We start from the raw sequence: 25,155 nt of genomic DNA, 5'->3' as shown, positions 1-25,155 counted from the left end.
AGACAGAGAGACAGAGTGAGAGAGAGCGTGAGAGGGGAGGTCAGAGGGAGAAGCAGACTCCCCATGGAGCTGGGAGCCCGATGTGGGACTCGATCCCAGGGCTCCGGGATCACGACCCGAGCCGAAGGCAGTTGCTCAACCAACTGAGCCACCCGGGCGCCCTCATGATGTATTTCTAACTGCACGAGGCTTTCCGCTACTCTAGTGAGAGCAACATGGTCTCAGTATGTATTAATATGTAATTATGTTAAAGAATTTAGTATCTAAACAACAAACTGCTTTCATCCAGTCTACAATGTAAGTTACTCTGTAACGACGGTATATTTATTCATTTTGTCCTTAATACTTAAGCATATCTCCATTAAACAAATAAAAACCTTGGAAAAGTCACAGCCTCCAGGTCAGAAAGGATCTAAAAGATCATTGAAGCCAGTGGGAATGAGACCTATCAGAATCACTCAGGAACATTCTGGATCCTGATTCAGTGTCTAGGATTGGGTTGAGGGAATGTGTAGGTTTAAAACATCCTCTGAAATGTGAACATGGAGTGGGTAGTTGACAGCTGAGGAGTAATTACTTGTCTTCAAGTTATGATGATGATGTTTGGAAAGTGTGTTTTTGACAGTCCTTGTCATCACCATCGTCTTCTTCTTCCTTTTTAAGATTTAAGAGTGAGAGTGTGCGGCAGGTGCATGTGTGAGCCGAGGGAGAGAGATCTCAAGCAGACTCTGTGCTAAGCATGGAGCCCAACGTGGGGCTCGATCTCACGACTCCAAGATCATGACCCGAGTGGAAACCAAGAGTTGGACGCTCCACCGACAGAGCCCTGCCAGGTGCCCCAACGGTTCTTGTCTTCTAGGTATACATTGGAAACACTTAGGAGTGAAATAAAATAATGTCTGACTTTCCTTTAAAAGTAATCCAGGGATGAAGAAAGAGGGCAGAGGGTCCGTGAAGCAGGCTTGTAATGAGTGTGGGAGCGGGGGAGGGTGGGAGAGGGCAGGGGAGCGCTCTCTGCTATTATGTCCACGGATAGCATTGAAAATTTTCTAAGAAAGTTACAAAACAATTCAAAAGCTCCCTAGGAATCTCTGATGGCTACCAACTCTCGGAATCTCAGATCCAACCCAAGCACACCACCGTAATTACAGAGGCTCGCTGGCAGCTGGCTCACTTGCCCTCAGCTCCGGAATAGAGGTAGTGCTGAAGAGAACGCACCTACTTGCCCTCCTGGCCAGTGGCAGCCATCAGGAGACAGTACGACTGAAATAGGGTGTTCAGAACACAGTTGACCCTTGATCAGCACAACGGTTAGGGGCACCAAGCCCTCAAAGTCAAGAGTATGCGTATAACCTTTGACCCCCCAAACCCTAACCACCCTCAGAAGCCTCTGATAACGTAAACAGTTAACACATACTGTATACTATGTGCATGTTGTAAGGTATTCTAATGAAGCAAGCTAGAGACAAGTAAGTGTTATTGAGAAAAACCTCAAGGGAAATACGTCTGTCCAACCACCCTGTAAACCCCTGTGTGCAAGTGGACCATCGCCGTTAAACCCATGTGGTTCAAGGGGCAGGGGTGTAGTGAAGCGAGTGAGCGAGAGTGGCTGGATGTCCGCGTCCCTGTGTGAGCCAGGGCTCTCTCACCTGCCGTCTGTCCCTCAAAAACAGGGGCATGTTTTCTAGGTCCTGTCTGGGATTCTAGTCCTTTTCTTTCATTCCCCGTCCATTCTCAGGTAACTGCTCACCTTTCCACGTTGACCTTGACCCTGCAGTTTCCCAACTATGTATCAGGTGTCGGGTCACTTTATTTCATCCTGCTTGGTATTTGGAAGCACTTTTAATTTTAAGAGTCATGTGTTTCTCACATTCTGGAACATTCCCAGCTTTCATTGTTTTAATTTTGCTTGTCATTCCCTTCATTCCTCTGGAATTTTAATTAGATTGAACCCTTAGCCTATTGTTCTTGTCCTTCATAGGACTCCTGTCTTGCAAAATCTCCTTCCGTTCTACTTTCCAGATGCATTTCTGGGCACGTTTCTTCTTTCTCTTGTGTTTATGTCAATCGCTACATTTATCATCTTGAGGATTTCTAGTGGGTTCTTTCTACATGTAAGCTTCTTTTATTTCAACTGGTTCAATATTTCACAATTTCTTATCCCTTTTTATGGGTATTATCTCATCATATATTTCTTTAAGTTTCCTATCTATTTAAAGTTCTTTTCAGGATGTTTTGTATTTTTATTTTGTCTGGAGTGAATTTATCTTTTTAAAAAATTTTTACTTAAATTCAATTTAGTTAACATATAATGTAGTATTAGTTCCAGAGGTAGAGGTCAGTGATTCATCAGTTGCATGTAACACCCAGCGCTCATCATATCATGTGCCCTCCTTAATGCCGGTCACCCAGTTACCCTGTCCCCCTACCTACCTCCCCTCCAGCAACCCTCAGTTTGTTCCCTATAGTTAAGAGTCTCTTATGGTTTGTCTCTCTCTCTGATTTCATCTTCTTTTATTTTTCCTTCCCTTCCCCTATGGTCACCTGTTTTGTGTCTTAAATTCTACATCTTAGTGAGGTTATATGATAATTGTCTTTGTCTGACTGCTTTATTTCACTTAGCATAATACCCTCTCGTTCCATCCACATCATTGCTAACAGCAAGATTTCATTCTTCTTGATCGCTGAGTAATATTCCATTGTAGATATACATACCATCATTCATCTTCTTTATCCACTCATCTGTCCATAGACATCATCTGGGCTCTTTCCACAGTTTGGCTATTGTGGACATCGCTGCTATAAATGGGGTGCAGGTGCCCCTTTGGATCACTATTTTTGTCTCCTTTGGACAAATACCTGGTAGTTCAATTGCTGAGTTGTAAGCAGCCATTGTTTACATGAATTGTTTGTTCTATTTTTTACTTTTTGGGGAACCTCCATACCATTTACCAAAGTTTGCATTTCCACCAACAGTGTAAGAGGGTTCCCCTTTCTCTGCATCCTCGCCAACACCTGTTGTCTCCTGACGGGCTAGTTTTAGCCTGGAGTGAATTCATCTTCCAGTCGCTGCTTTTGATGGAACACTAGCGTTTGGTTTGTGTGTGTTTTGGAATGTTGGGTGGGTCAACTCATCCTAGGTGATGGTTCCCTCATTCTCTCATTCTTTCTCTCTCCCCCTCTCAGTGCCTCTATGCTCACCCCTCCTGGCTAACAAAGGCCTTGACCTGGTCCAAGGGGGGGGCCTTCATCCCTGAGCAAGGAGTGTTGTCCTGGCAGGAGGCATCCGGATACACAAATGTGTGGCTTAGCTCAGGTGCTGCTCGGAAGGCTGGGTCCGCGTTTCCTCCCCCGCCTGTGGGCACTGTCATCCCCACTGGCCAATGGGACCCCACATCCTTGTGGGATCTGTCCGCCCTGGGCCCCGAGTCCAGCAGGACAGCTTTCCAGCTCCTTCTCCCCCTGTGCACTCGTGTCCAACGCAGATCCTCAGGGATGTCTGGCTGTCTCGAGTACCCTCTAATTTTACATTTTCTCTGTCCTTCAGCTATCATTAGTGTATACTTAGAGCTGGGGCACCCGTGCCTTGAGCACAAACACCGTGTTAACCAAAGCCTCAGGCCAAGATTTTCACTTCTCACAAGAGTTTGCAAACATCAGCACTTTTAAAAATGTTTAAGTTGTACTGCATTCCCCAAAGCAAACACCTATAATTTGGTATTTTTGATTTTCAGAGATGCTAGTGGATAAAGGAGAGGCCCGGGCGACGACTGAAATATTCCACTTTCAGGTTTCCCGTGGACAACACATTTCTCCACATTTACTTCTCTTGGTCTCTCCAGTTCTTACTGCTGGTAAAGCATTTACCCGTCAGCGTTCCCTCCGTCTGCTCTGTGTTTTCATTTGTTCAAATAAAACATAATGGGAGTCTGCATTTAAAAATATGTTTCCTAACAAAATTATATATACTCTATACACCGGCATATATTATATGTATAATTTATATTATTTATGTAAATAATTATATGGCACATTTCATTTATATATTACATTTATAATATATAACTATATTGTACAGTATGTGTTTGGATACATATATATCATACCCACTTTCTGGCAGAGAGGAGCATGAGACATAGAGAGTAAAGGTTGATATATTTGTACCACTCGTTTCTTCTAAGGTCTGTTAAATTGCTGATTTCTTCCTGACACTTTCTATTTGTGGAAGCCTGTGGACACTGGGGCAGGAGTCGGGTTAGCGACGCTAGCTCACCTTCGAGCCTGGTTTTGACGGTGTCTCTTGCATTCTCTTCGCTTCTGGGGAGCCAATGGCAGCCAGTGGCCGGAGGCCTGGGCAAGCCACTCAGGAGACCAAGACCCCATTGGAGGGATGAGGCAAACATGCCTTCTTCCCGCCTCGCTGTCTGGAGCTACACCTTGTATCATCTAGAGAAAAGGGGAAAGGCTGGGTGGAGACCATGTGTGGCCTCCATGCTGTGGCGTCTGCCCTTGGAAAGACCAGTCACTGGAGCAACGGTGCTGGGCTGTGTGCCGCGCCCCCGGGGGGCCTCCACTGCAGTCAAGGGTTACTCGTCCCACGTCTGGGGTGCGCCGGGCACAGGGCTGTGCTCGGTGCTGGGAGCCGGGTAAGCCGAGTCAGAAAGACGGGTCCTGGGCACCAAGGGGCCGAAGGCAAACCAAGGTAACATGAAGCAATTCTACAACACATTAAGGGTTAGTGACCCGTGCTCACAAGCTACAGTTCCCCTCTCACACCTTATACACACACACGGTCTACTTCCTTTGCATTCAGTGGAAATACCTTCTTTATCTATTTAAGATCTGGCATCTTTTTTTGCAGCATTATCTTAATTTATAAAATGCTAACAAACACATTCAACCAGATGTCTGAGTTGGTAAGATTAAATTCCTATTTTAAGGGTTTTTTGTATCTCTGCTCTGTTTCCTGAAAATTCTAACAGGGAACCTAAAACTTGGCTATCAAGAACATGGCAATACAATGCAGGAAGAATTTAAAGGTACGTTCCTCCATTTATCAGTAGTAGCACATACCCTCCTTACTTCTGGAGACTTAATCCTTTGGAATCTCTCTTTTTAAGAATTAAATTAACAAGACTGACCTTCTTAGCCATGGGGTTAGGCAGAGAAGAGTCTGCTTATTTAACTTTCTATAAGCAACTAGATTAACTTTTACTTTTTGAGGCTACTGTGGAAATCGTCTCCCCCAGGAAGTTTGCTCTTTGTAACTTTATTATGTCCCTTTACTTGAAGTCTTATTTAAAGACCATCCTCTGAACTCACAGACCTAGCTAAAGGGATCTTAAGATGATCTGCACAATTTTAGGATTCAAATATTTCTAAATTAATTTACTGAGAGATGAAATTTATTGGTGGCTGGAAAACTAAATGACCTATAGCTCATTAAGCATAGTTGATATATTTGTACCATTTCTTCTTCTGAGATGATTAAGCTCTTAATCTTTCTCTTGGCATTTTCCGTTTTCCAACGCTTGGGAAAATTGGGGCAGGAATAGGTTTATTTCATTTGGTTGGTCTTAGAACCTGGTTTTCATTAATATTAAAAAAAATTCTTTTAAGTTCAGAATTTAACCAGAATTTTAAAATATTATTACTTATTTGTTCCCATCACATAATACTTTAAGGTTTTAAGTAGATTTAAGTTTTAGAGATACTCAGAAATATTTTGTAGATCAATGCAGATTTAAGCAGGAGCTGTGACTCTTCTAAGTGTAACTAAAAATAACACTGTAAAAAAGAAAACTAAGGGGGTTGCCTGGGTAGCTCATTGGGTTTAGCCTCTGCCTTTGGCTCAGGTCATGATCTCAGGATCCTGGGATCGAGCCCTGCATCGGGCTCTCTGCTCAGTGGGGAGACTGCTTCCTCCTCTCTCTCTCTCTCTCTCTGTCTGCCTCTCTGCCTGCTTGTGATCTCTCTCTGTCAAATAAATAAATAAAATTAAAAAGAAAAAAAAGAGAAAGCTATTAGTCAAATATGAGGTGAAAAATAAATCTTAAAACAGACTTATAGATGACACAGATTTTCTTTTTCAGCCTTGCCCAGCTTTGCTCCCCTTCAGCTTCATCGCTGGTCTCACATCTTTGTTTCTCTATGAGCTGAAGTAAAGGATAAATCCCGCACGAATTTATTTTTATACAGCATTTCTTGAGTAGCAGTTAAGTCTGATTTCTTAAATGTATCAGAACTGAGCAGCACACTGAAAATGGAAGATAGTGTCCGATTATGTTTATAATGTGGTATGAGAATTAACACAGGGATCAGTGTATTACCTTGAGGTCTTGAACAATGACAGTTCGTAGGACAATGTCAGCCCGAACGTCTTCATGGCCTGGACGTACCCGGGTTCTCCAGGATTTAGGAATCCTAGGTATTCTGTGGATTTCGGGTGGCTTTTAAACCTTTGTCGGTAAAGCAGTGCTGGTCGCGATCTACTAGGACTTGCAGTTTGGATATTAATAAGCCACTCACACGTAATACAAGTGGGGATCTCTAAGGAGACTCGTGAAAATGATGATAATTAACATGAAGAGCCTTCTGCATGTCCCGCGCCACACCGCAGGCCTTCCGAGCCTGCCGGATGTGTTTTATCTCAAAGGGCAGCTCATACTCAACTTCTAGCAACGCCGGATTCTGTCCAGCAGGACGCTGCGTACTTACTTTGGACACCAAGTGTCCTCGCCAGCCCTGCGGCTGCGTCATCCTGCAGGAGGAGAGAGGGTCCGGGTGAGGGCATCGTCGGGAGTCAAGCCCCGACGGTGAGGCTGACAGCACGGGCGCGCATGCCATCTGGCCAGACGGTGCTGAGCCCTGGGGACACCACGACGGTCACTACAGACACGTAACGGAACAAACAGGAAGCCCGACGTGAGTCTGTCTCGAAGCCCCGAACTCCGCGGTCCAAAGGCAGGGGTGCCAGGACACGGAGACGCCGTCTGCGCGAGTCACCACCGAAGTCACCGCTGTCTGGTCTCCAGGCCGCAGAGCACACGGCTGCGGGACTCCCTCCGCCGCGGGCCGGAGCTGAAGGGCTTCCTCCGGCAGCCGCGCTGCAGAACGCCCTGGACGGGAAGGCTGAGGACAGCCCCGCGCGGAGGACCCCAGGGTCTTCCCACAGGAGAAGAGACCCGCCGGGCGGGGACAGAAGTTCTCTGCGGCCTGGGAGACAGGAGGGACAAGAGGAAGAGGCTCCGTCAAAGGTAACTCAGACTCCCATTCCTGAGCTGCGGCGTCTCGGAGACCAAGGCTTTGGGTCCAGCACGTCGCGCATCCAGGAAGAGCCCAAGGTCACCGGCCTGAGCGCGGCGCCGAGGGAAGGGTCTGCGGAGCGTGTTCCGAGGCCCAAACCGATCTTTGGAGGAGGGGAGCTGGGGCCGTGGCAGGGAGACCGATGAGACCAACACGCGGTCACTCTGGAAAACCTGCCGCTGAGACGCACTTGAGGCCTGCGCGCCGCGGGAGTGTGCGGGGGCGGCCCAGGGACTCGAGCGCTCCCCTCTCGGGACCCCGCCGGACACTGGGTGTGCGACGAGCGGCGGCTCCCGTCGCAGACACTGAGCGCGCCGGGCGCCCCGGCCGCACGCAGGACACGCGGGGACGCAGCAAGGGCTCCAAGAGCGCGGGCCGCGGAGCGGGGGAGCCCGGGGCACCCCACCTGCGAGGCACCCAGCGCGCCGAGGCCCCGTCCTCAGAGGGCAGCTCCGGAAGGCGCGCTGGGACTGGACCCCGGCGACAAGGGCATCACCTGGAAGGACACATCAGTGACCCCCACGCCCCCGCGGGGACCCGGGCGGGCTGAGAAGGAGGCAGAGCCGCCGAGGCCGGTCCCCACCGCGGTCCGCGCTCGCCCACGCGCCCACGCCCGCGCCCACGAGGATTTCTGCCCGCGCTCTTCTGCCCCCGGCCCTCGGCCGCCCGCACCCAGCCCCCGCCCGGCTCCGCGCGCCCGAGCCCAGCCCCGCCCGGCCCCAGCACCCCGCAGACCCAGCACGGTCGGACCCCGCCCCGCCGGCCGCGACCCAGCACCTTCCGAACCCGGCGGCACCCGAGCCCCGCCCCCCGCCGGAGCCCCGCCCCCCGCCGGAGCCCCGCCCCCCGCCGGAGCCCCGCCCCCGGCCCCGGCGCGCGGGAGGTGAGGCGCCCGGCGCGCGGAGGCCTGCCGGCGGCCGGCGCAGCAGCACCTAGCGGAGGCCGCCCGAGGTGCGGCGGCGCGGGCGCGCGGGGGCGGGCACGCGGGCGCGGGGGCGCGCACGGCGGGCGGGGCGGGGCGGGGCGCGCGGGCGGCGCTTGCGGGCGCTCGGGCGCACACCGGCCGGCGGGGCTGACGCGGGGCGGGCCGGCTGAGGCCACTGAGGCGACTGAGGCGGCCGAGGCGGCCGGGAGCCCGGGAGCCCGAGGCGGCGGCGGAGCCCGCGGAGCCCCGGGCGCGGCGCGGGGCGGCCGAGCGCGGGGAGAGCCGGGCTCGCGGACCTGTGGGCGCGCGCGGTCGCACCCGGCCCGGCCCCGACCCCCGCGGCGGCGCGGGCCGAGGAGCGCGGCCGGGAGGATGTCGGCGGGCGGCCGCGACGAGGAGCGGCGGAAGCTGGCGGACATCATCCGGCACTGGAACGCCAACCGGCTGGACCTGTTCGAGATCAGCCAGCCCACCGAGGTGAGCGCCCCTCCCCCCGCCGGGCCCCTCGCGCTGCCCCTCCCGGCCGGCGGCGCCCCCGCGGGGACCCCCCCCTCCGACCCCGCCCCCGGGGCCGCGCTCCGCGCCTCAGGACCCGGGGGACCCCGCGCGGGCGGCGAGCCGGCGCGGCGCGGTCACCTGTGCGGCGCGGGGCCGGGGGGTCGCGGGCCGGGGCGGCATCGGGGGCGGGGTCGCGGGCCGAACGCGGGGGTCGCGGGGCGGGGGCGGGGCCGCGGGCGGGGAGCGAGGTCTCTGGCCCGGAGTCGAGCGGCGGCTGGGCGGGGGGCGGGGGCCGCGGGCCGGGCCGGGGTCTGCGCCGGGAGGCCGTGCGGTGGGCGGCGGGCGTGACCTGATGGCGCTGTGCCCCGACTGCGGCACGGGGTCCGCGGCCGCCCGGGGCTGTGGCTCCGCGGACCTTTGTCACTCGGGGAGCATGTGACCGGCGGTGTTTTGCTCCAGTGGGTTTGAAACTTGGGGGTTGGCGGCGGCGGGAGCAGAGCAAACATCAGGAAAGTTCTGATTGTGCGCGTTTGCTGATAAGGCCGCCGGGACTGAACTCCGGCGCCGAGAGAGCCGTCCTCCCATTCGTCGCCCGCCGCCCGGGTCGGAGCCGGCGCGCCCCTCCCCCCGCCGCGCCGGCCCCGGCGTCCGCGGTGACCTGGCCGGGGGCGGGGGCGGGGGCCGGCAGGGGCGGGGGCGGGCGGGGGCGGGGGCCGGGGGGGGTGCTGGGGGCGGGGAGGGGGCCCGGGGAGGGCGGGGGCCGGGGGCAGTGCCGGGCGTCTCTCCGAGGGCCAGGGGGCCGTGCGGGGGGTCCGGGGGCCGCGCAGAGGGCCGGGGACGGCGCCCGCGCCCCTCCGCAGCTCCCGGGCCTGCCGCGCGGCCTCGCCTGGGGGCGGCCAGCCCTGGGTGTGCTCGCGAGTGGAGGAGGAAATCGCACTTGCTCGGGGCCTAGGACAATGGCAGTTGTTTATAGCGAAGCTGCCCCGAGAGTTCTGAGGGTTTTTAGAAAACCGGCTGGAGTCGGGGTGCGGGGGCTGGGAGCGGCGGCGCGGGCCGAGAGGGGGGCCGGCCCGGCGGACACCCGGAGCGGGTCGTGCGTCGTCGCCGAGTTGCCGTTACGCAGACTTGGGCCGCACGCCGCGCACCTGCGCAGGGACGTGGTTCTCGTGGCACCTGGTCACGTCGGCTCTGGGGGCCCCGGTGCGGTCCGTGTTGTCTGCTCCGGTGCCGGCCTGCACGCACCCGTCTCGTCGGCCGGGTGGGAGCGTTGTCCCGGAGCTTCTTCCTTTTGTTGTCCTGCCCGGCTGCGCGCCGGAGGGACGCTGGCGCGACGCTTGCGGCTTGGGCCGCGCTGGGCTGGGAAGGCTTCCGCGGCCCGTGCTGGGCCCTCGTCCGTCCGGGGTGCGCCGCCGGTGCCGGCTCTCGGGCGCGGGCTGCCCGTTCCGGCGGCCGCGCGCCGCTCCTCGTCCGCCGCTCGGCGTCTCAGGTGACCCGGTCCGGCCCGCGGAGCGGCCACGCGCCTCGCGGGTTCTGGGCGTGTTCGCGGTCTTCGGACGGTGGTGCGCGCCGTCGTCTTTCCGAGGCCTGGACGCGGGTTTCTGTCTCCGGTGTGAAGGATTGGGTCGTAAAATACGCAGTGGTGCTGGCTGGTTTGTTTTTCTGCTTCAGTGAGTCTGTTTATAATTGCTTTTTGAGAAATTTCCCAAGTCTGGTTGAGAAAAGGAGTATTTTCTCAACTTAGTAACAGATCATTCCGTTTACTCTCTGGGATTTCAGCTGAGTTGGCATTTAAAATGTAAATCGGAAACAGATTATAGTTAATTGGTCTCAAAAAATTACATTTTTAAGCAGTCCATTGAAACTTCTCCTCTGTTTTCTTAGAGATTCTAGTAGGTCTTAAAACTGGCTTGTCCCTTGGAGAGCCGCTGTACGCAGGTGAGAAGTCGCGGGGCCTGTGTCTTGAAGCAAAGCGGATTTGAAGGACTCGTTTCGAAAAGGATTGTGAATTCCGTTTGGTAGTTCTCCTCCCCGTCTAACGCTTGATCTCTCTTGAGAAACGGTTGTCCAGAAATACGTGGGAAAGCTGTGCCTAATGGAATAAACTGTTGCGTTTTGTTTTTCTCATGTCTGACGTTGCTTATATTCGTTTTTTCATGGAAACTAGGGCACACTTAGTGCTCCGTGTTCTGGAGAACCTTGCGTCCTATTAAACTTCCTTTGGTCTTGCAGGTCGAGCTTCACACTGAGCAGGTTGTATTTTTCATGATGGTGTGAGTAGCTTTCGCGTCAGGAATTCTCTAAACCAGAGTTTCAGGGTTCATGGTTTCACTTTGCTCCGCCTCAGCGTGCGTCGGAAGTGTGTACTGCCTGATGACGAATGTTTACTTTACCGGGGCATCGCAGATCGCTTCCCTTAGCTTTCTACGAGAATGTAAGCGTGATACAGGCCGTTATTATTGTCTATAGATGTCAAACAACACTACTACAGAGTCTGATTTGTAGGAGTATAATTTAAGCCCTATTTTTAAATATTTGGATAACCTTTTTATGTATCTATATGAGAGTATAGTTGTGGCTTAATTCTTTTTTGTTTGCTTTTGGGGGGAGGATACAGTCGTCGTAATCTATCATCAAGTTTTTTAACTATGTCAAATCACTTGTGTTTCGTGGTTTCAGGCAGTCTTGATAACCACTGATAATTCTGTGGTTTCTGTGTTCAGTGAGATGATAAACTTTGGCTTTTTGGATTATATTTACTTCTTAAGAAAATTAGAATATGTTCTAATCAACCTGGTTATGTTTAATTTTTTCCTCCATAATCACATTTATATGTTAAAAGGAGGGTTTCCAAAGAAAAAGCAAGTTATATTTTGTAACTGAGTATTTTTCAGCCTTTTCCTCACTTGGGTCCTAGATTCTTTAGGAATTGTAAAGTGAGATTTGATTTAAATTTACTGTTGATATTTTATCACTAGGACATTGTTGTTAAGTTGAATTAAGATCTTGATTACTGTGGAAAACTATAGCTCCTAATAAAAGCTGCTTAAAGCTTTTTAGTCCTGTTGTTTTCTTAATGCTAAGTCTTTATTTCTTTTAAGGACTTCTGATTATTTCTTATGGCCTAGTGCTTGTTGCTAATCTTGACTTCCCATGACTTCGTCAGAAGAAGGCTTCTCTGGTTACCCAAAGGTCTCCCTCTTGGTTTTTGGAGTTCTGTTGTTTAACTTATCCCAGTCTTGTTATTATAGCCATTGGTTTCTGTTTCCCTCGCTGATTACATGGAAGTGAGAGCTTAGAATTTTATTTTTTTAAGCATTGTTAGGTCTTTCATTGTGGTAGGTGCTCAATAAATATTTTGCTGAAAAAGTGTTAGATATGATTTTCTTTCTGTATAACTTTGTTCTTCTTCTTCTTTCTTAAGATTTTATTTAGCACGCGCTTGCACAAGCAGGGGGAGAGGCAGAGGGGAAGAGGCAGACTCCCCGCTGAGCAGGCAGCCTGATGGGGGACTCTGTCCCAGGACCCCTGAGGATCAGGACCCCGGCCTAAGCTAGAAGCTTAACCGACTACTGAGCTACCCAGCCACCCCCGTATACCTTTATTCTTGACAAAATGTGGCATATATACATATTAAAAATGTGGTGAGATGATCTGTTAGGCTATTAGAGATTTTTATTTTCATGTGTTACTCTTTTGCATAAAGGTTACACCTAAATGCAGAAACTGTTCAAGTAGTTGACCCATTTGCTTTATGAGATAGTCCTTAAAGTCAGTTTTTTAGAAGTAATTTGAGTTCATTACCTTCTTTTGGTATTGACGGGAAAATAGAACCTAGAATTTGTACGTACATTCACATTTGCTTTATTAAAGGTGAATATGTTATGTTTTTAATATTCTGAGTAGTCTTCAGAAGTGATGTGATTCATGTTACCCAGAGGTGTGTGTAAGAAACAACTTCTGGTTTGTCAGCAGAGGCGGAGTAGGAAGTCTTGGTGTGAAGCAGTAAGAATTGCATAATTTATAGCTGAGTCTGTGCTCCAGACTAGTGCTTAGGTTGTGACTGTGCTTTATCATAAGACTTAACTACATTTGAAACTGTTTGGAAAACAACAGTCGTGTTACTGCCACAGGTACTTCAGAAGATCTCTTTTTCTGGTGACTAACGTGTAACGATACAGGCAGTTGCCAGTGATGTGTTTTTAGTATTCATAGGCATCTGTCTTTTTTTTTTTTTTTTTTTAATGTGAAACTCAATGGTGGTTGTGACTTTTTTCCTTTTAATCTTTATTTCCTGTAAGAACTGGTTAAGATTTGTTTGTATGGTTGTGAGCCTGTCAGTCTGAGGTGAACCCTTGTCCAGCACTGTTGAACATCTTAGGTTGAAATTGCATCTAGACTAGCTTCAGTTTGCTCTCCTTCTGCCAGTGAAAACTAATTTTAATTTTTGCAACTTACAGACTTAATGGGATGTAACTGTCGTAACTAGGCTTTTCTAGAATCGTAAAATTTGGGTTGTGGTTCATAGCATGGTAGTAGAAGTGTCTCTTTCATATTCTTGAAAAAATGAGTCCCAGAAGATCAGATTGGTATATGCCAAATTGGTGGGAAGCTTCTGAAAGAAGGTTTAGGTTTATGCCATTAAGGATTTAATTGAGCAGTTGTAGTGCGTAAGGCATTGCTTGTTTGTTTGTTTTAATTTTTCTTTTTTTTTAAAGATATTTTTTATTTATTTGACAGAGAGAGTGCGTAAGGCATTGTTACTGGAGTTGCTCATTCTGGTGGCATAGGTTAATTTGTTTATAAGCAGTTTTACCAGACTTGAACTTAGGTATAATGTCAGAAAATGCTAATAAATAACAATAGCAATTATTTTGATGGCAATCTGCTTTCCTTTATTATAAACGAAATGTGTGTGAGTACTGCTAGTAGAACATAAAATTAAACAGATCTCTTAATTGAAAATTATTTCCAGGCTGGTTAAATTCTGTTCATTTTGTTCAGAAGTTTGCTGTTTCTGTTGTTCTCCTGGCTGATTGTGTTTCGGATGTACTCATTCCCCTTGAAGATGCCCAGGAGAGACGTGGCAGTTTGTTCGACCTACATGTACTTGTGAGTTGGATATTAAACACTTTGCCAAATCTCACAGACCCTTTCACCAGTTCTGGGTGTGTCTTGTCTGTTAGCGGGCACTGACGGGCTGGTAGGGCCTGCGGATCCATCGAGGGCTTCTAGTGAGTGTCCCCGTGTGTGTGAGCTGGTGGCAGATGTGGGCATGTTGTCAAAGCTGGACCATTTTTATGAATGAGCAGAAGCTTTTCTTAACATTTCCAGTCGCATTTTGGGACCAAATAGAACAAGCGGAGAACTGGCGAGGGGTTCTGTTCGCCTGTCTCAGTCATCTGCTTGAGGTTTGGGTCTGGAAACAAAAATGTAAAACTTCACTCACCTCTTTGTTACATGTGAGTGACCAAAATCGTGTTATGATTTAACTTAGAAAGTGAATGTATTTTATAAGGTGTAAGGTATAAGTAAGCACATGTAGTAGTGGTGTATAGGTAAGCCAGGAAAGCATCTTCCTGATTTATGTTGATTGCAAAAGATAAGGATAATTTGAAGTTTCATACTTGCAAGTTTACAAGCGTGTGTCATGAATGAATTTATTTAGAGGAACTGAAATTGAATAGCTTACTATCACTGGAAAGTAGCCAGAATTTCTGTATTTTTACTCAAAGAAATTTTGGTGTTAAAGGAAATTAAATTCTGTGGCTTACAGAAAATGAGGTGAACTTTTGTTGCACTTGTTTGTATTGCCACGTTTTTAGGTTGATTACACACGACATGGTTTGCTCTGTGTGAGAGAGAGAGAGAGAGAGAGACTGAAGTGCAGCTGCCGTACGGCGTTAACTGGTTTTGGGTGTACAACAGAGTGATGCAACGTCAGTGTGCGTTTATATACGTAGGACACGGTCTCCACGGTAGAGCTAGCTACCGTCCGTCACCATCCCAGGTTGTTCGAGCCAGTAACTAAATTGCCTGTGTTGTACATTACATCTCCACGTCCTATTTTATAACTGGAAGATTATAGCTTTTACCCCCTCCCCCATCCATCTTCCACCCCTCCCTCCTCCTCCAAAGTACCAGATTATGCATCTATGAGTCTGTTCCTAGTTTTGTTGTGGTTATTGGTTATGTTAGGCTTTCTAGATTTCACGTAAGTGAAATCATATGGTATTTGCTTTTCTCTGACTTTCTTCACGTAGCATAATACTCTCTGGGTCCGTCCGTGTCATTGTACACATCATGATTTCAGTTTTTTTTTAACAGCTGAGTAGCACTCCATTGTGTGTGTGTGCCGCATCTTTACTCATTGACCTGTTGATGACCACCTAAGTTGCTTCCGTATCTTGGCTCTTGTAAGTCACGCTGCGTGAGCGGAGTGGTGCCTTCACCTTTACAGACGGTTTCATTTTCTTTGGGTAAACACCAGAAGTGCGGTTGCTGGAGCATAGGGTAGTTCTATTTTTAATTTCTCCAGGAACCTCCATACTATTTTTCATTCCCACCACTAGTGCCTGAGGGGTCCCTTTTCTCCGCATCCTACCCAACACTTGTTATTTCTTGTCTTTTTAATGGTAGCTGCTCTAACAGGTGTGAGGTGGTATCTTCTTGTGGGTTTGATTTGCATTCCCTGATGACTAGTGATGTTGAGCATCTTTTTCATGTGCTTATCGGCCATCTGGATGTCTTCTTTGGAGAAATGTCAGTTCACAATCTCTGCCCCCTTTTTTTTCTGTTGCTTTGTGTAAATGCTTTTGTCTGTTTGGATATATGTGGTATGTGGTTTGCAAATGTTTTCTTTCATTCCATACATCGCCTTTTCATATTTTTCATGGTTTCCTTTGCTCTGCAGAAGCTTTTTAATTTGATGTAGTTTTATTCATTCATTTTTGTTTTTGTTGCCCTTGTCTGAGGAGACAGACCCAAAAAGACTGCTCAGACTGCTGTCCAAGAGCTTACTGCCCAAGTTTTCTTCTAGGAGTTTTATAGCTGTCTATTTACATATGAGTCTTTATTAACCCATTTGAGTTCATTTTTGTATACAATATATGGAAGTGGTCCCATTTCATTTTATTTCTACATAGTTGTCCAGTTTTCCCAACACCAGTTACTGAAGAGGTGGTCTTTTCTGCACTGTGTATTCTTGCTTCCTTTGTTGAAGGTTAGTTCACCATATGAATGAGGGTTTATTTCTGGACTCTCGGTCTTGTTGCGTTGATGCGTGTGACTGGTTTGGCGGTGGTACCACACTGTGTTGGTTACTGAATCTTTGTAGGTACAGTTTGCAGCCAGGGAGCATTATACCTCCATTTTTATTCTTCCCGAAATTAGTCCTTTGTGGTTCCATACAAATTTAGCAGTTATTTGTTCAGTTTTGTGAAAAATGCCATTGATGTTTTGACAAGAATGGCATTGAATCTGCAGATGGCTTTGGGTGGTACGGACGTTCTGACACGTCTTCGCATGGGTTGGGAGAATATTCTTGCCGTTGATGAACATGATATGTCTCCTCATTCGTTTGTGTCATTTCCCGGTTCTTTCTTCGGTGTCTGGTTTTCAGTGTGTGGGTCTTTCACCGTCTTGGTTAAGTTTATGCCTCGGTATTTTGTACTTTCTGATGCAGCTGTGCATGGGATTGCTTTCTTAATCTCCTTGAAGTTCATTATTAGTGCATAGAAACATGACAGAGTCCTGTGTATTAGTTTTGTATCCTGCAACTTTGCTGATGTTTTATTACAACAGGGTTCCAATAGTACGTTGAGTAAAAGTGGGGAGGGTGAGGGGCGCCTGGGTGGCTCAGTCAGTAAAGGGTCTGCTTTTGGCTCAGGGCATGATCTCAGGGTCCTGGGATCGAGCCCCACATTGGGCTCCCTTATCAGTAGGGAGTTTGCTTCTCCTTCTCCCTCTGACCCTCTGCCTGCTTGTGCTCAGCCTCTCTCCCTTTATTTCTCAAATTAAAAAAAAAAAAAAAACTTTCTGAAAAAAGTGGCAAGAGAGAGTATCCTTGTCTTATTCCTGATCTTAGAGGAGAAACTTCTAGCTTTTCACAATTAAGTATGGCATTAGTTGTGGGTTTGTCATATGTGGCCTTTATTATTTTGAGGTATGATCCTTTTGTACTCATTTTGTTGAGAGTTGCTTTTTAAATGTTGTCTCTGCATCACAGTTACCATAAGGAAAACATGTGAGTAGTAATTCTACCAGACAAGAGGAATAAAGTGGGATTGTCTCCATTAACCCCAGGTGCAAACAGGATGAACTCACATAAGTAGTTTCTGAAGTCTCAAACTTTCTTTGGTTTACTCCTGGCACCAGTGCCCAGGTGACCTAGGTAGAGTGGACGAGACCATTTTCACAAAATGTCAGGTATTTTCTTTGCGTTTTTAAAACTGTCTTCCATTTGGGTAGCCCAGAAGCACACTGCCCAGAAGCACACTGCGAGAGGACATACCGCTGTTGAGTCTGGCTCTGCCACTGTGACAGGATTTTCAGATAAAGAAGTCTTGCCTTGTTTTCTGGAACTTCATCTGAGAGTTCCACTGTTCTTTTGTAGTAGAAGAGAGTTTTACTCCTAAAATGAAGACCCGTGAAGAAATGCTCATAAGAGCAGTTCAGCGAGCTTGTTATATTCAGAATTACAGCTTATCGTTCTCTGTTGCTTGGTTTCATATACGTTTTGCTAAAGGAAAATTAGACTTTTGCCTTTCGCAAATTTAAATTGTTGTTCCTTGCAAGAATGTACTTTCTCTTTACCCTTGTTTGCTAAGAGTGGTGCTTTCCGTTGTGACCTACTTATTCTTTTTATTTCCTGATTTTTACAAGAGAACCAACACGATTTCCATTTTACAATTTCTTTGTGTGCCACTGTTACCAGTCATGGCGTTTTGGTGCTTAGACTTGAGATTGTCCATTTTTCCTGTTGCTTTGAACTAAGTTCCATATGTTTGGGTGCAGAAATGAACTAGGAGCAAAAATACATACAGTGTTGGGGTGCCCGGTGGGCTCAGTCAGGGAAGCATCTGACTCTTGATTTCAGCTCAGGTCATGATCTCAGGGTCGTGGGATCAAGCCCTGCACTGGGCTCGGAATCTGCTTGTCTCTGTCCCTCTGTCCCCCTGCAGTCTCTCTCAAATAAATAAAGTCTTTAAAAAAATACACACACTGTTGGACACAAATATTTAAAAACCATTGTATTCTTAAAATGGATAACTTCTGCATACATGTTTAGTATAAAGCCTATACATTGGGAAGATGTCTTTCAAATACGTTATCTTTTCGTGGATACTGGTATTACTATCTGAGTAAATTTTTGAGTGCCTCAGACCTCTAGACCAATGCTTGTAAAATATAGCATGATTGTACATAAGCTTACAGTATACCATGATTTTACATGAGCTCTCTAATGAGTTTTTAAGTTAGATCACATTTCACGTTAATGAATTTTTGTATTGGCAAAAACTTAGGGTGATTTAGGGGGTGATTATTATTATTATTTTTTTAATTTTATTTATTTATTTGACAGAGAGAGACCACAAGCAGGCAGAGAGGCAGGCAGAGAGAGAAGGGGAAAGCAGGCTCCCCGCTGAGCAGAGATCCCGATGTGGGGCTCGATCCCAGGACCCTGAGACCATGACCTGAGCTGAAGGCAGAGGCTTAACCCACTGAGCCACCCAGGCGCCCCCTAGGCGGTGATTATTTTTAAGACATTGGTAATAAAAGAATCTGTTAGGAAGGTTTTTGGTTTGAGCCTAAGTATCTTAATTTCTGCTACTAATTCTTTGCAAGATCCTTTTATATATTTTTTATGTTCTGTTACATCAGAGTTCACTGTCTTGTTCTTTGAATGGACTTTTACTCAGGCGTGGATTCCGCCATCATGTGTTGACCATGTAGAAAATAATGGTCCAGTGACTAATGTGGATAATCCCAATGTGGGACATTTCTGTAAACAGTATCAGAATACTCTGTTTGTTAATATTACTGCTGATCAGAAAAATCTTAGGTTTTTGTCACATCTCAGTTCCTGTGGAAGCTCCAGTTCCGGTCCCGGCCACACTGGGCAGGTGGCGCTTGAGGGACCCGAGGGCCTGCTTCCTGTGGGAGGGAGGGGGGTCCTTCAGCCTTCATCCTTCAGGTGAGGGCAGCTCTGCGGGCATCTGGCGGGCATCTCTCTGGCGGAAGTGGTGCCCCGGGAGCAGTCGGCACTTCCCCAGTGCTCTTCCTTGAGAGAACCATCAAAGTGGCACGCAGCCCGTGTGGACATTTTTCCCAGTGTGGTATGTGGATTATTGAGCAAACATGCCCCCGAGAGTCAGACTCTACGAAGATTAATCACTTTTTTCTGTTTTATCAAAGACACTCTTAAGTGAAACTGCACCCCTGTTTGTAAGTGTGGATTCAGGGCACTGAAAACTTCATTGATTCTGAGGACGGTTTGCTGCTGCCTTGAGTTGTGCTGACGAGGCACACGCTTGGCCCGTCGGGGCTTCGGAACGTCCCCATGAATGGTGGCACGAGTGCAGCACGGATGGCAGCTCGTTGCGGGGCTCGTGCTGTGCGTGCAGGGTCCACGGGTCCTCTCTTCCCGGCTGTCTTTGGAAGCTCTGGGGGAAACCCCAGGCATTTGTGTGAGCTGCTGGCCGAGGGTATGTAGGGGTGAGTTTTAGGAATTTTGGTTTGTATTGTTAAAGCCTATATTCATGTTATTTTCCAACTTTGGCTATAAAATTAACATGCGTATCACTTAAAATGGGAGCGTAGGGCTCAGTATGTTAGAAGGGCAGATTTCAACGTGTATGAATTTTTCATGTATTACGTATGTGGTTATTTCCTATATAAGCATCTATTTCAACTTTCACTTCTCAGTAACAAGAGGCAAGCATTTACACTTTAGTTATGGAGGAATGCTGTCCCACAGCCTCACCGAAGTGGTGACCTATGAGTCTTACTACTCTCATTCATTTAGGGTAAGACTTCGGCCACTCCTCCTTGTGGAGGAGAACAATGCCCTGAATGGAGTCCCAGGTTTTGTGGGGGGTGGATGTGTTCTTTGATGCAGGCTCCTGGCTCCCGGCTCCTGGCCCTGGTCTGCCCTGTCGTGCTCTCCATCCCACGTGCAAAACTCAGTCCCGCCAGCTGTTGACTGTGTGAGGAGGTCTCTTCGCAACTGTTTTTAGTTGTATTTTTCCTCAGTTTTAGTGTAATTCATGAGGTAACGCACAAATACAGACAGGTAATACTTACTTTCTAAAATCCATACACAATAGGAATTTTAGTACTTTAAAGTAATATGTAAATATAGTACTTCTAAAAATGCATGTGGTAAAAACAAAATGTTGGAGTACTGAATTTATGTTTAAGGTGAATTTATTTATTCAGTGGCAACTTGTTTCACAACAAATATATTGTGCTATTTATGGTGAGGTGTAAATTCATTTTGATTTTTTGGTGACCGTTTCCTTTTTATAGATAACATTACTAAGTCATTTTGATGATACGCTGTTTTTAACCACTCGATGAAATGCGTTAGTAAACATGTTCTTTTAACTTACCAGGGAATAAAATACAGATAAGCGATCGTATTTGCTGCAGAAGCCAGTTTGTAAATGATTCCTTTGTAGACCAGCTTGGCTTCTGCTTTTTCAAGAGGAGGAACCGGCCGGGAGTACCATGGACAGTGTTTCCACATTTCACGTTTAGGGCCTCAGCCATTTAAAAATGTGTTTTTAATTCAAGTTTGGCATAGGTGGCCTCGCTGAGATCTTAGTATAGTTAACGTGTTTTTATTCCAAATTTGCTGATTTCAGTTTTTAAAAAAATTTTTTTAATTACCTTCAGGAAATTATTACTTTGGGAATATCAAGGACAGTAAAATTAAGACCAGCAGATCTGGAAAAGCATTAGGAAACACTTAGGATATTATTTTATGGTTTATTTTTAAAGTATATTCTTGAAAATGTAGTTAGACATAGGAGTTTATACGTATGCTTTACTGCGGTGAGGTGATACAACACGCGTGTTTTAGAGTACTTGGGAAATGCTTGCCGCATGCGTGTGTGTTTGGTTATACGTGTTTATTAATCATTTGCATTGTTAGTCAGTACTGTGTCCTGTTTCTTGACCAGCCATAGGTGTCAGGAGTGCAGCTTCTGACAGCTGCCTAGGCCGCTCGGACCGCTGTAGTGCTTGACAGCGAGTGAGTGCGCCGCGCACGCACCTGACACGAGCCGCAACGCTGTGCGTGGCCTGTCTCCTCCTCCCAGCAGTCGTTGGCGGTAGGTGCTCCGCTCTTCTCTTGAGGAAGCAGAAGCTTTGTTGGTCTGCAAAGGAGTCATTTACAGATTCTTTTATTCGTCAAGATTTCTTACCTGTATTTTATTACCCAGCTAAGTTAGAACAGTCTGTTTGCTCATTAATGCTTTGTGTGTGTTGTCTTGACTTTCCGTGGCAGTCCCACGAGGTGGGCACTTCTGCTCTTCTCAGTTTTGGGTGAAGAGACCAAGCCCAGGAGAGGAAGAGACTTGCTCACGGGTGTGCGGGTGGAGTGGGCTGATGAGCAGTGGCTGGAGCCCGACCATTCGGCCTCACACCCTGAACGGCGGTGCTCGTAGAACTCAAGAATCTAAGATCACTGCGATGAAAGCAGTGTTTGGAAATTTTGTAGGAAAATAATTTATAACTAGGATAATTTAGGGGCACCTGGCTGGCTCGGTCAGAAAAGCATGTGACTCTTGATCTCCATGTTGTGAGTTCGTACCCATGTTGGGTGGGGACCTTACTTAAAAATAAAACTTTAAAAAAGGATAAATAAGTAGGATAATTTAGAGCTTGATTTTCAGAAAGAATCACAAGCGTGATAGAACCCCTTTCTGTGTCATTTATGTCGTGTGCACGTGTGTATAGAGGTGTGTATATTGTAGACATGGGTGTACTGGTTCTCTTCTTGATGTCCTGAAGCTGTGACACCTCATCTTGGACACAGCTGGTTGTGTGTTTTGTAGCCAGTGTGGTGCAGGCCGTACTGATGTTCTAACCACGACGACTGGACGCAGCCAGAAGCTGGAGTGTGAGGGCATTTTGATAGCCTCACGGATGGCTTTCCCATGCTTGAGAGAAACAAGACAAGCCTCCCCACGGTTCTGGCTGCTTTCAGACCCTCTTGTTCTTGGGACAGGCTGGGTGTTGTCCTTTTCCCTTGATCTGCTGCTGCTTCCTGCCGTCCTCCTTGAGTCGGCTTTGGTGTCGCCTCAGCCCATTTCTGGTCCATGCTTCAGAGTAAACAACAAATGAAATTTGTTTGTTCTCATTCCAGTTGGGGCTCACTTAATTTAATTTCGTAAAGTCTTGTTTATATATTAACTAGCGATTTCCCCCTAGGTAATGTTTGAATTTCGGCGGTTTTCTAGAGATGATTCCTTGATTGTTACTAACAATTCTACCTAACATCTGTTGAGCAAATATTTGCCATTCTCAAACCAGAAGGAGGAATTTCAGATAAAATGGCAGGTTTAGGGGGCAGTGTAGTGGACCTTCTTAGATCATGCAAATTCACTTCTCTGGTTAGGAGCCTATGTTTTCTCACATGGGGTAGTTTCTGGATGGGAGGTTAAGCTTACTTCTATGGATCAAGGACTGAATAATGGACTATAAGTTACATAGTTTCCATGTATACATGACACAGACGTATATAATTATATAATTTACGTGTTCGTATGTAATTTTGTAACACAGCACACTAAGCGTTGTCTCTAAACTAGTGTTACAGGGAGATTAGATGCGCAGCACCAAGTTTTCCCTCTCTTGTATTCTAGCCTCAATAGAATTTACCTGTAAGAAGTTATTTTTTTTTAACCAAGTGGCGACTGAATCAAACAAGTACCACTGGTTTCTGATTTGCACAGCTTCTGAACAAGTTTCCAGTGCTTCTGGAATGTTTACATTTTATCTCTAGTATGTAATTATGACTGCATGTAATCGGTATCACCAGCGTGATTGTTGAGAACCATTGCAGATCTTACAGTAAATACTATGAAAATTGTTTGCGTTTGTGACCTTCGACTGTGAGCAGAAATTTTGGAAATAGCTACGCGCCTATATCACAGGCCAAGTGTTAGGGGAAATGGCTTCTGTGGTGTGTGTGTTTTTGTGGCTCTGCCCTGAGAAAACTGTGGACCTGTAGACATTCCTCTCGTGTTCTTCTGAGGTTCATGACCCAGCGCTCCCGCCGGCCGGTCTTCGTTGAGTGCTGGCTGTGTGTTAGGCTCGGTCAGACACTGGCCCTGCAGAGGTGAGAGGATGAAACGGTCTGCTGTCCAAGGGGGAAGGGACACAGACTCACCGTCATGGCCCCATCGTGCTGTCAGACCAGAACCGAAGTGGCGGCCGACAACGCTGACTGCACTTCGGGCCTGAGGTTGAATCCTGGCTTTCCCACTCAGTAGAGGTGTCCCTGTCTGTCTCCGTTTCCAAGGTCGCTCTTCGGGCGGTTAACTTGACGGACCACGTCTGCAAGTGCTGATTGTGCGGCACGTGTGGACGCACGGTTCTTCTCTCAGATAGCTCCCACCCTAGTCTGGAAGACAGATGGCAGAAGACACGGCAGGCACGTGGTAAGTGCTCTGTTGGGGTGGTGGGCACCGGGGCCATCTCCGTAGATTACTGAGATGATGAGACTTTAGATGGCAGAGAATTGTCTGGAATTTTCTGTGCGGGTAAGGGGGAGGGCGTTCCTGGCAGAAAGCATTGTCGGTTCAGCAAACATGCATCCTCTGGGACCTGTTGCGAGAGCTGAGCCAGAGGCACACTTGTCGGGAGCGCCATTGGCGGCAGATGTGCACGACTAAGCCGGTGCATGTTTGCAGTAAACGCAGCGAGGAGGGAGGCCCCGAGGGGCCAGGGCAGCAGACCTCTCCTCCTTGGCAGGTTGGCAGGTTGAAGGGAGCCATAGGAAGTGTTTCTTCTGAATCCTGAAGTGTTTTTAGGACCTAGCCGGGGGAATCCGTGGGGCGCTCGGGGGGTGCCGGGGCTGGCCGAGCCCATGTGTGCCTGCCGAGCTGGGAGTGCGCTGCTCCTTCCCGCGTGAGGCTCGCGGCTGCTGCTGGTTCTCCGTGCAGGCGTGGCTGCGTGGCTTGTTCTGGCCAGTGTCACAGGCCCCTCCAAGCCCAAGCTTTAAGTCCCATGCTGTGCTGCTGTCGTCGCTCCTCCAGGAACTGGTACGTCCCAGGTGGAGGCTAATTCTTTCAACTCTGCTACTTGAACGAAGGCTTGGGGGACATTCCCAGCTGCCCACACACCCAGGAGCTGTCACAGGAAGGAAATGGGTCTTTGTTGTTGTGAGCCCCTGAGGTGCTGTGTCCTTTGTTGTCGCAGCTTAACCTGATGACTGAAGTACAGTGTGTGTTGTGTGTGCACCCTAGTGTGTCGGGAGCGGGGGCGTCGGTGACGCGTGACACTGGACGTGTTCACCAGGGACAGTTTCTTACTGGCCTTGTTAGCCAAGCGAGCATGACCCAGATGAAGTAGTACGAGGTTTGCCTCCAGCAGACCCTCCTGGTCGCAGAGTGTAAGGAGTGCGGGGAGAGCCAGCTCGGAGGCCGGACTCTTACGGGCTCTTTGGCTCTTGTTCCTGTGGGATGAAGGCCTGAACTGAACCAAGGCTGCTCAGTTCACAGGGAAGGACGGAGCCTAAGCTCAGGACATGCCACGGGGACATGGAGAGTGATGAGGGGAGCGTCTGAGAGCAAAGAAAGTCCAGGCGAGTCCCACGTCCGTGCTTGGCCACCTAGACAGATGGCAGGACCCTGAACCAGAATTTTAAAAATATATATACACATAGTAGATTAGGTTTGGGTGGCGAAATAGGAGGTTGTGTTTGAGTTAGTTTGAATTTGGGTGCTTATGAACGTCCGGGTAGAAGGTTCTGTGCAGACAGCTGAGGAGGAGCAGCAGCAGGGGACGAAGGGTGATTGTGGCTGGTGGGTGGGAGGGCGCCAGGCAGAGATGAGCCTGCTGGAAAGACTTGTGTGAGAGGCGAGAGCCCCGGGACAGCAGGCTTGAGAACGCCCTGCGCCTGGAGCGGTGGAGGTGGGGCGTGCTGGAGCCCAGGACTGAGCGGCTCTAGAAGCTGATGCAGTCTTGCTGCGGCCCAGATGGGGCGGGGTTGATGGAGGGAGCTCACTTGCCAGGCCTTCCCCTCTGTGACCTGTGACACCTGTGACCTCACCCGCTGAGGACTGATTGCTGGGCAGCACCCCTGCCGCACCACCGCCACTCCCCAGGGAGCCTCCACCCTCCTGTTGCCAAAATCACTTGCGCATTGTAGGCCCCAGAGAGGCTTTTCTCTTTGTCAGTGAAAGAAGGTCCGTAATTAA

The 25,155-nt window shown here is 48.5% G+C and overlaps 1 protein-coding gene across 3 annotated transcripts in view; it reads left to right on the top strand.

Moving 5' to 3' along the window:
- Window positions 1–8,566: 8,566 nt before the first annotated feature.
- Window positions 8,567–25,155, top strand: part of LOC111158727 (afadin, adherens junction formation factor) — a 133,993-nt gene continuing 117,404 nt past the window's right edge. For 2 of the 3 annotated variants that reach the window (XM_022520960.1, XM_022520961.1), the window contains exon 1: window positions 8,603–8,707. In XM_022520960.1, the coding sequence (XP_022376668.1) occupies window positions 8,603–8,707 (105 nt within the window). Of the gene's footprint in view, window positions 8,708–25,155 lie in introns of all 3 variants that reach the window. The other variant, XM_022520959.1, reaches the window with a different exon arrangement.

This window comes from Enhydra lutris, unplaced genomic scaffold (genome assembly GCF_002288905.1).
Source record: "Enhydra lutris kenyoni isolate GAN:26980312 unplaced genomic scaffold, ASM228890v2 scaffoldscaffold62, whole genome shotgun sequence".
Lineage (NCBI taxonomy): Eukaryota > Metazoa > Chordata > Mammalia > Carnivora > Mustelidae > Enhydra > Enhydra lutris.
This window is presented reverse-complemented; position numbering and strand designations above follow the sequence as displayed.